Source organism: Daucus carota, chromosome 4, assembly GCF_001625215.2.
Source record: "Daucus carota subsp. sativus chromosome 4, DH1 v3.0, whole genome shotgun sequence".
NCBI lineage: Eukaryota > Viridiplantae > Streptophyta > Magnoliopsida > Apiales > Apiaceae > Daucus > Daucus carota.
Window position 1 is genome coordinate 18,497,481 of NC_030384.2, and position 10,377 is coordinate 18,507,857.

At 33.5% G+C, this 10,377-nt stretch overlaps 1 protein-coding gene across 1 annotated transcript; it reads left to right on the forward strand.

The window, feature by feature from the left end:
* Positions 1-997: 997 nt before the first annotated feature.
* LOC108219514 (shaggy-related protein kinase epsilon) lies at positions 998-9,581 on the forward strand. Its single transcript, XM_017392999.2, has 13 exons — positions 998-1,353; positions 3,494-3,727; positions 3,854-3,946; positions 4,844-4,903; positions 5,033-5,305; positions 5,412-5,486; positions 6,633-6,689; positions 6,765-6,905; positions 7,573-7,623; positions 7,707-7,802; positions 7,958-8,041; positions 8,971-9,073; positions 9,158-9,581. Exons 1-13 carry the CDS (start codon positions 1,294-1,296, stop codon positions 9,217-9,219), a joined length of 1,389 nt encoding a protein of 462 aa, XP_017248488.1. The 5' UTR covers positions 998-1,293; the 3' UTR covers positions 9,220-9,581.
* Positions 9,582-10,377: the final 796 nt, after the last annotated feature.

A 10,377-nucleotide genomic window follows, 5' to 3' on the forward strand; every position in this document is an offset into this window, starting at 1 on the left:
GATCAACTCTTAAACATGTGTGTGTGCGCATATCATATGGTATTGGCCAACCTTTTTTATAACTTATATCCTAGATTCAATAAAAGCAAACAATAATAATAAATTAATTTGCCCATACAACTAAAAGAAGAAGCAAGTGATAACAATATACAACAAAAAAAGAAGAATTTGAGAAATGATAAAGAATGTGCAGGCAGAGAAAAGATTTGATTCACAATGCATGTGTATTTTTAACACCACTGTAATCACTGGAGGCTACAATCAATTAAATTAATCAAACCTCGCCTAGATTGTATAATGATCTAAAACAGTCCACAAGGTTAAAGCAATGAAAAACTGCATCTTTCATTTTTAGCCCGATCCAAATGGTGCATCAACTGACAACCATTAGAAACTTGACAAAAACAAGATCACATAATACATGACAGACATAGATATGAGCAATAACTTAAAGATGTTTGAAATAGCAATAAAAAGCAAATAAGAATCAAACAACATCAAATAAGATTCCCGAAAGGAACAAAGATATCAGATACTGAAATCGTAGAAAAGCAGAGATGAAGTATGAGAGATTGAGAAGGAGCCGCGTGAAACTGATGAGATTCTCGCAGCTGAAGCAGTAAAGGTCAAAATGAACTGACCTCTTAAGAGCATAAGATAAGTGAAAAATGATTAGGCTTTATTTACAAAACTGACTCATCATAGCGACAATAAAGAGACACATATGCAATAATGGTAATATTAATAAAATACAAAAATCTAGAAAATGAGGAAACTTTAATGAAGGATATTGAGACATGCCACTTCACTCAGAACCTCCTTTATATAAATATAAGAAGATATAAGATATAAGATTTTTTTAAACACAGACACCATCCAGATCGTAGAATAGACATATTAAAAAATCAAGGGCCAAAACAAAAGTTTGACTAGATTACTAATGATTAATTTGAAACAAAGGTTTGACAAAACCCATAACGTAAAAAGCCATTTGGTGGCTCAAAGCTGGGAAGGCTAATTATACACAAAAACACACACTAATACACACACAAACATATAAACGAGCGTACGTAATTTAGAGAGAGAAAGTGGGCATATATATAAATAATTGTAGAGAGAGAAGAGAGGAATCAGAGAGGAAGAGAGAGGAAAAAGAAAAAGCAAGCGCCGTTTCTCTCTCTTCATCTCTCTCTCCTTTGAAGAGATTTTTGATTCTCCTTTTGTATTGTTTTCGTTTGAATTGAAGATTATTCAGAGACAGAAGCTAGGGTTTTGAAATTGAGGAAGGCGAAAATGAATGTTATGAGGAGACTCAAGAGCATTGCTTCTGGCCGCACCTCTACTTCAGATCCTGTATGTAACTGTATCCCTGTCTTTTCCATATATATGTGTGTTAAATGTGTGTGTGATTGAGGTTATTATTACTATCATTGATTGAGGTTATTGTTTTATGTTTATGTAATTCTTATGTGATTTCTACGTTTGTCATCTCTCTCTCCCCCCCTGTGTGTGTAATGTTGTTGATTGTTTGAAATGATCAAATTTTATCAGCATTTTGAATTTGAATCGGAAGTTGTAGTGTGTGTGGGAGAGAGAGATTGATGCTTTTATCAGGCTTAAAGTTTTTGTAATGTTTATATGATTATGTATGCATGCGATGTAAAAATGTATCAGAAATGTATGTGTATATTTATGTTATTTGTTTTAGAACATTAGGTTATATGAATTTGAAGTTGTGATATCTAAAATAATGTGTAGATTATCTTGGATCGTTTATCTGATTTGGCGCAATGGAAAGGGTTATCTTTTGTGAAATAATTACATCTTTGAGTTCAAAGTTAGATTCAAAAACTTACTATATGCCATTTTGGTGGAAGATAAGACACATAGGTTATATATTTTATGACTAATTTGGATTATACTTGTCTGCGGGCAAAGAAAATTGTTCTTGTTTGCTTGTACAGGTTGATGTACATGTGCTCAACTGCAATGAAGAACCGTAAGCAAAATTGTCTGTTATAGGATCAGGCTAATGGGTAATAATGGAAATTCAAGATTAAATAACGGTCATGATGTTTTCAAGATTAATGATATCTAAGTTCACCATATTTGACTCCTCTTAAGTCAAAAATTGAGAATGAAATGATTTTGAGTTATTCACAGAATAATGAGTGCTAATAAAAAGGAGTTCCAATTCCATATTCATAATTAAATCTTAGGTACACAACAAACTCACGTTTGTATACACTCTCCGTCTCACCCAATTCTTTACATTTGGTTGGGGGCCAGAGTATAAGGAAATTGTATAAAGGTGTGTGAAAAGGAAGACCATGTTGACGGAAGTAGTGAGTGAGAGTGAATTTTATATTATAAAAGTTTACTATTTTGGAAAGTTTTGAAATGTAAAGAAATGTGAGGGACACCAAAGAAGGGAAGTGAAAAGAACAGGTTGAGACAAACGGAGTATATGTTATGTAATTATAACTTGACTACAAACTAATCGGCATAATCAAACTTGCCTACTCCAAGTTGAAAATTTATCTAGTTATCTTATATTAATAAGCCTAAACTTGCATCCAATACTAATCCATTTCACTTAACGGTAGCATCGAAGCTTGGTTGTAATGTGGGTATCATTTGTACAAATATTTTAAAACTAAATACTTATACATCAATACTATCCACATTGAAGTGTATCGACATAAGTACCTGTTGATTCATCTTTGATTCATGAAAATACTAATAATTACTGATTTACACTGGTTTTTTATTACTTAAGTAACTCTGTTGCAGTTAAAGTTAGCTCATCCTCACAAACTAAAGGATTACCAGGCATTCACTATTTTGACCATGTCTATGTAATAGTATAAGCAGATGGGAAAAAGAGTATGGTAAAGTTTCAATCTTTAATATGTTTAAAGAAACTCATAAGATATACATGTTATTCCAAAATGTGTGATTTGTGTGAAAGAAAATAAGTTACGTTACCCTTGCAATCTTCTTGAAGTGAACCTGAGGTTGAACACTTTATAGACAAAAAGTGTTTGGGTAGAGTCAATCTTCCTATACTGCTTTTTTTTGGCCTTGTTTTAACCTCCAGGATAGAGTAATAGACGTGGTAGTTTCAAATGAATAATAAATATAACGAACCATGCAACTCTTCCTAATAACAACAGTATACAGTTTACATAGAAATGGATCCACCATGGGACTTAAACATGCAACTATTCGTAGTAACATACCAGCCTTCAGAGTTTCCTTTTAAATCTGCGAGGATCAAAATACGTTTGGAATTTTGATAGATATGTGTTAGGCGAGTTCTATTATGTACCAATTTTTATTAAGGTTTACTTTAGGCACTTAACCCCTACTTATGTGCTATGTTCATTATATTTCTTTTTTTAGCACCCCTTGTGACTTTCCTTCCTAGTTCTCTCATCATACATGTATGTGATGTGTTCAGTCATATCTGTTTCGTTTAATGGCCTCTCAGGGTGGAGATTCTAGAGATTCTAGCATAAGAAGGATGAAGATTGAACAAGACGCAGATCATAAAGTTTCTGATGAACCTCTTTCAACTGAAAAATCTTCCACATCAGCAGAGCAGTATATGGATTCCGCCTCAGAGAATACTGCTAAACCTCAAAAATTGGCTCGTGATGAGCTTCCCAAACAAATGCATCAAATGAAGATAAAAGAGAATAAACCTGATAACTCTAATAAAAAGGTGATATTTGGTGTTAAATTTCTTTAAGCCTTTTTGTTGTTGCATATATCTAGCATTTATTGTTTCAGATATGAAACCTTTCTTTTCACCTGAAGGTGTTATCCCTGTTTGTTTGATCTCATGCAGAATATTGAACCCACTGTTATTAGTGGCAAGGGAACTGAAACAGGTCAGATAATTTCAACAACAGTGGTTGGTCCAAATGGGCAGCAAAAACAGGTGAAAAGAGTAATCATTATGATATTTATAAGCAAAATGAGTTTGTCCTATATGATAAGGCTACCAAATTCATCAGCATACATATTCAAGTGTAGAATAACTTATAGTCAAAGTAACAGAGAATTACAAAGCTAGGCCATTCTTCTTCGTATTTATCATCAAGATTCAAAAAAATATCTTATTCGCTATTATGATTCAGGTCCTAAAAAATGTATCACAAATCAGTATACCTTGGGCTTTAGGTCACTATAATCAGTTATATGTATTACAAACAAGTATATGTATAATTAGTTAATAAGTATTACTAGTACAAACAATGAATGTATTACAACCAAATTAGTACATGATAAAAAACTGTATACAAGTAATTTAAACAATAATGATGTAAACAAGAAGAAAGATGTAGATTACATGTAAAGTCAGTAGAAGCGTGTGTTTATGTACAAGAACCCTTCTATAAGAGAAGAAAGAAAATATATAAGACTACCCATTTGTTTTAAAATTTCAAAAATGATCCTGTCCACATTTAAAAAAATACGCTTGTGTGTTTTTTGCTGCGTGGTTTGCACTGGGAATAAGCGAATTTATCTCCGAAGCGCTTTTTGCATCACATATATGAAGCGAAGCCCTTCGAGTGCGCATCTCATCGCTTCTCGCATATACAAGCATATATGCGTGCTTTTAATAACACTAAGTATGAGGATATGATTGGCTTTTTCCAATTAACGTTAAATATCAGGCACAAATAATATGAAGAATTAGAGATTAATATCTTATAAAGATCATTCTGCTCCTAAGAAATCTCATGTAAATGCATTTTTCCTTATGCATTTTTATTTTTAATTTGATGTGGTAACTAAACTAAGTTGGATAGTGATTTAAATTTTCGTGGTGCAGACAATGTCTTATATGGCAGAGCGTGTGGTTGGTACTGGCTCATTTGGTGTGGTATATCAGGTACTTTAAATCAGCTGAAGTGTCTACAGTTTATGAAATTGGGTTTTCTTTAAATGTTTTGCAGTAATTTGGACCTGCAACTCCAATTAATTTTATTTTTTAATTTTTGTTAACACTCATTTCTTTTAGGCCAAGTGCTTAGAAACTGGTGAAGCTGTTGCTATCAAAAAGGTACTACAGGATAAGAGATATAAGAATAGAGAACTCCAAATTATGCGTATGCTTGAACATCCTAATGTTGTTCAACTGAAACACTGTTTCTATTCAACTACCGAAAAAGATGAACTGTATCTTAATCTTGTGCTGGAGTATGTCGCTGAAACAGTTTACCGAGTTTCAAGGCACTATGGGAGGATAAACCAATCCGTGCCTGTTCTATATGTGCAATTGTATACCTACCAGGTGAATATAATTATGACTTGTCCATAGATTTATTTGAGTGGTTATTGAACCTTTGTTTAACATAAACTTGGGAGTACAATTTTTTTTCTTTTTTTGTGTTTTGCAGATGTGTCGTGCTCTTAACTACATACACAATGTCGTTGGTGTATGTCATCGTGATATTAAACCGCAGAATGTTTTGGTATGATTTTAAATTTTTGATGCATGTATAAATTTAACTATCAATGTTAGAGATCTATATGTCAGCTTTTGCGGTTTAAAAGCTTTATTGGCATAGAACTTTCTATCACGATTTTATTATCTCTAGTCCCGCTGGCAAGGGTAAAATACTTTCGAGACCACAAATAAAGTGATGAAATGAATTAAGCTGCATAGTGCATTTATGTTCGTTAATTGTGCAGTTCTTAAAAAAAACATTTAGTTCATCCTGATATAATCTTCAATGTGCATTTGTTAAAGATTTCATGTATGTGTAAAATGTCTTGACCAATGGTAGACCCAACTATTCTAAAGATGTGGTATGTATCCAGTTATATATTTGTTATCTGCCATTCTGCCTTTCTAGTTTTGTAAGGTATATAGTATGACAATTAAAGTCCCTCGTTTGAGTGGTCCCGCATGATATTAAATGTATGCACACACTTAAAGAAGGCCAGTGTGGAAACTTGTTCCAAGGTTATTAGGAGGCCAAACCAAGCAAACTTGGAATATACTCTTAGTTACATGTTCACTTGTCATCCTAGGTCAAAAAGTAACAAGTTGTTTATGATGCACTGTAAAGATGTGTACAATCGTATATATTATTCCATTATCGGAAGTCCTTATTTTTTTATCAAAGAATATAAGTGTTAAGGTCAAATCCGACAAATATACACGAATGAAGCATATGTCACGATATCACAAGATAACATAATCAAGATTCAAGTTAGCATCAGAACTCATAACACACACGATAATTGAATCCAAATGTGAATATTAGTTGAGTATATTAAAACACAGGTGATAAGCATTTATAGCTCTACATTATCACCAATCTTCATCTCTCTCACTTGACTGCTATCCTTTTTAGAATTAGAGATAGTGGATTATAATCATTATCTTTAGGAATAGTAATTTCATAGGTGATACATCCAAGTTTGGTGCATGGTTTGATCTTCTTGAAAAAAGAATCTATTACGACTACACATGTAGCCAATTCCCATGTAGCTCTCCTATGAAGGTGGCAACCTTCGAGTTTGGATTCATAGTATAATATCTGCAATTATTGATATCATAACTGCTTGCTGGTGTTTTAAAATTTGAGGATAATGATTTATTTCTGCCGCAGGTCAATCCACACACTCATCAGCTTAAGCTGTGTGACTTTGGGAGTGCAAAGATGTTGGTGAGTTTGCATATAAGCGAATCAGTGCCTGCATATGTGTAGCACTTTTATGGAATCTATTCTTTTTTATTGTAGATGCCTGGTGAGCCCAACATATCGTATATCTGTTCTCGGTATTATAGAGCTCCAGAACTGATATTTGGGGCAACAGAGTACACAACTGCAATTGATATGTGGTCAGTTGGCTGCGTTTTGGCTGAGCTTCTTCTAGGACGGGTAAGTGTGTGTTTGCGTGTTTATATATGCAACTTCTAACTTTTTATTAAATTCATGAAACCTCAATTATGAATAGACCTATGGAGGTATGATTTATGCTTCCTTTATGTTCTACAGTGTTGTATTAGTGTTATTTTAACTCAAATGTAATTCTTTATCCACAGTAATCTCTCGCAAATACTTTCTGGTTATGCACTCCCATCTTTGTAAAATGGACACAACACAATATTTAAAGCACTCCATGAGCTCTACGCGATTTTCATGTTATTTTTGTGTGAATGATTCCCATCTTAATATTTAGAGATCATTGAAGATTATCCCCTTGTTCTTTGAATGTGTCATTTCTTTCTAGTATCAGTTTGTGGTAACCTAGAATGCGTGGTGTATGATTTAAATTTTCTAAGTTGCATATCCGCACAACATGCAAAGATAAGCAAAAGCAAGGGGCGGCATTTCGGGAACTTAGAAGTTACCAATAAGTTTGGACGCACAAGCCTCAAGTCTTTTCTAGTCAATTTTGCCAACCCACTACCGGTGTTATATTTTCATTGAAATTATAATTGTCTAATTAGTTGCTTTGAATTTGTCGTATTTTACTTATGTGATGTTGTGCCCATTATGTTTGAAAGCTGTCTATGACTTGTTCCTGCTTTTTCATTTTCTGAAGCCTTTGTTTCCGGGGGAGAGTGGTGTTGATCAGCTGGTGGAAATCATTAAGGTGGTTTTTATTAATGCATCGCCTTTTATCTTACCCAAAATTTTCTAATTTGCATTGCTTACTTTATTTATGTGCTATGTCAGGTGTTAGGTACTCCAACCAGAGAAGAAATCAAGTGCATGAATCCGCATTACACCGAGTTTAAGTTTCCTCATATTAAAACTCATCCATGGCACAAGGTCAATTCATGGATCTTGTTAATTAATGTTTTATTCTTTCTTTCATGTCTTCCTAGATTTTGGTGGATGATTTAGTGGATTCTTAACAAGTTTATTCTCAAAATTTTAAAGAAAATTTAAGTAAAGTCAAATCTTTCTGTAAATGTGTACCCTAGGTATTTAACAAGCGATTGCCTGCTGATGCTGTGGATCTGGTGTCAAGACTGCTCCAATATTCTCCAAAACTGCGTTCCAGCCCGGTATGATATATATAATCTCTTTGTATGATCTAATGGAAAATTTGATATTAATATATGGTGAGATGTTTAGATCAAGATCGCAACCATACCACTTTTTTCACTCAAGTTGCATATTACTGAAGTTGTTTACCAGAACACAAAGAATCACATTTTTATCCGGGCCGTCCATAGAAATCTATTGTTGCTGTAAGCCTGTAACTAATATCAATTCATCATTGTGATTATCCGTTACATGATTAAAAATTAAAATTGTTTTAGCATTGTTACAAACTGACCCGGGTATTATAAATAAATAATCTTTGGTATTTATCGGTCTTAGTGTGTCTAAAGCGAGACAAACTGCTGCTGAAGAGAAGTGGCTAGGTGAAAACTTGATAGTTTCTGTTGGCTTATGCTTGCAGAGGAGATGGGGCTCCTTGTATTTTGGTCTTTGGGATTATGTGATAAGTTTAGGATTATTGGATGAGTACACGTCATTTGCTATCAAACCAAAGCAGACATACTAGGAGGTTCCACTGAAAAACTAGGGTCCAGGGAATTTAATTTTACGCATACCACTCCACTTGCAGTGGCTGTTTCTGTGATGTGATGATTATCAAGGTTATTATTTGGGAGTGCAATAAATTAGAGAAAATCAATTGCATTTTAAGCACGAGGTAGTTGGATTGCTATGTGATCCCATCTTCTGCCCTTTGTCTAAACTTATATTATATTTTTTGATTGTTTGGATAGATCGACATAAAGCTCCTTCAAAAGTTAAAACTCAATATACAAGTATATAGTGTGTTCATTTTCTTTTCTTTTTTTTTAAATTTCATGTGGAGACAAATTATATATAGAGCTCCATTACGTTGGGACTAAATTTGTAAGAATAATTTTTATTAATTAACCTTCTTTATTCACTTCTTAATATCGCCTTAATTTTCTAGTTGGAGGCATGTGCACACCCTTTTTTTGATGATTTGAGGCAGCCAGATGCATGCTTACCAAATGGAAAAGCACTTCCTCCCCTGTTCGATTTCACTCCTCAAGGTAAGACATGTCTGCAGTAGTCATGTTCATCTCTATGTAGTTATATTTGTTATATTTTATCATTAATGAAATACATTTGTGCAGAGTTGAGTGGTGCATCTACCGAACTACGTGATCGTCTCATCCCCAATCATGCCAGAAAATGATTCCATGCCCTAAATTATATCTTTAGGCAATGTATATGTTTTAATGGATATCTGCTTCTTACATCCTACACACGGGAGACAAGGAATTCAGCCTTGTACTCCCACAAATTTTGTTTGATTAAGTTGTGGAAGTCAATTTTGGTAATTATGACCAGGCAGTATTAAGGTGGTGAATTTTGGAAAATGAGGTTTAGCGGTATACTTTTTGTGTATCCTGTCTGCCTTGCGTGCTATAGATATGAAATTTTGGAAGATCGTTTATGTAGCAATGCCTGGTATGTGGGCACTCTTAAACGTTGTTTGATGCATGCAAAATTGCCAATGACATAGGATCTGATATCTTTTTGTTTTATAGTCTCAAATTTTGAGCTTCCTAAATCCTAACGATCAAAACTGTTGTTTTTATAGTAACTGTTGTGGGATACTAAAATCAAATTTACAAATTTCGTATATGTAGGCCAAGTTGAAACTAAAAACTTATTAATTTAAAGAGTTTCTTGATATGTTAAAATTATTAAATAGAGTATCTACTGTAACCAGGATTTCTTTTAAAATTAACTATATATAATTGAGGGTCGTTTTTGTTGTAAATGATTATACTTCTGAACTTATTATTCTATAGAACAAGATCGAATAATCTCCTTGTCTTATTTAAACAAAATTGTAGTAGGCCACACAGGCTGGTTGTAAATGTCAAAAATCGTAGAAGGCATCACAGGCTTATTGTAAATGCACTAACAATGATTAGGATTTTTTTTTTTGCCAAAAAAAAAAGTTGGGATTTGATTGTATAAAATAATCAGAGATGAGCATTCATTTTGTCCCGTCCGATTTTGTCCCCTTCAAATATATGTTGATGATATCATTTTTGGATCTACTAATGCTAAACTCTGTGAGAGATTTTCCAAGCTCATGCAATATTATGAACATTATAGGAGAATTGAGTTATTTTCTGAGATTACAAGTCAAGAAGACTAAAGATGGGATATTCATAAATCAAGCTAAACACACCAGAAATCTACTTAGAAGATTTGGCATGTAAGACAGCAGTGCTCGACGATGATAGGTGGATCTGGTAATTGGTCTGTTCCGATTCTGATAGGTGTGTTTGACATGACATTTCCATGATTAAATAATATTTCATTCTGGTTGTTACCA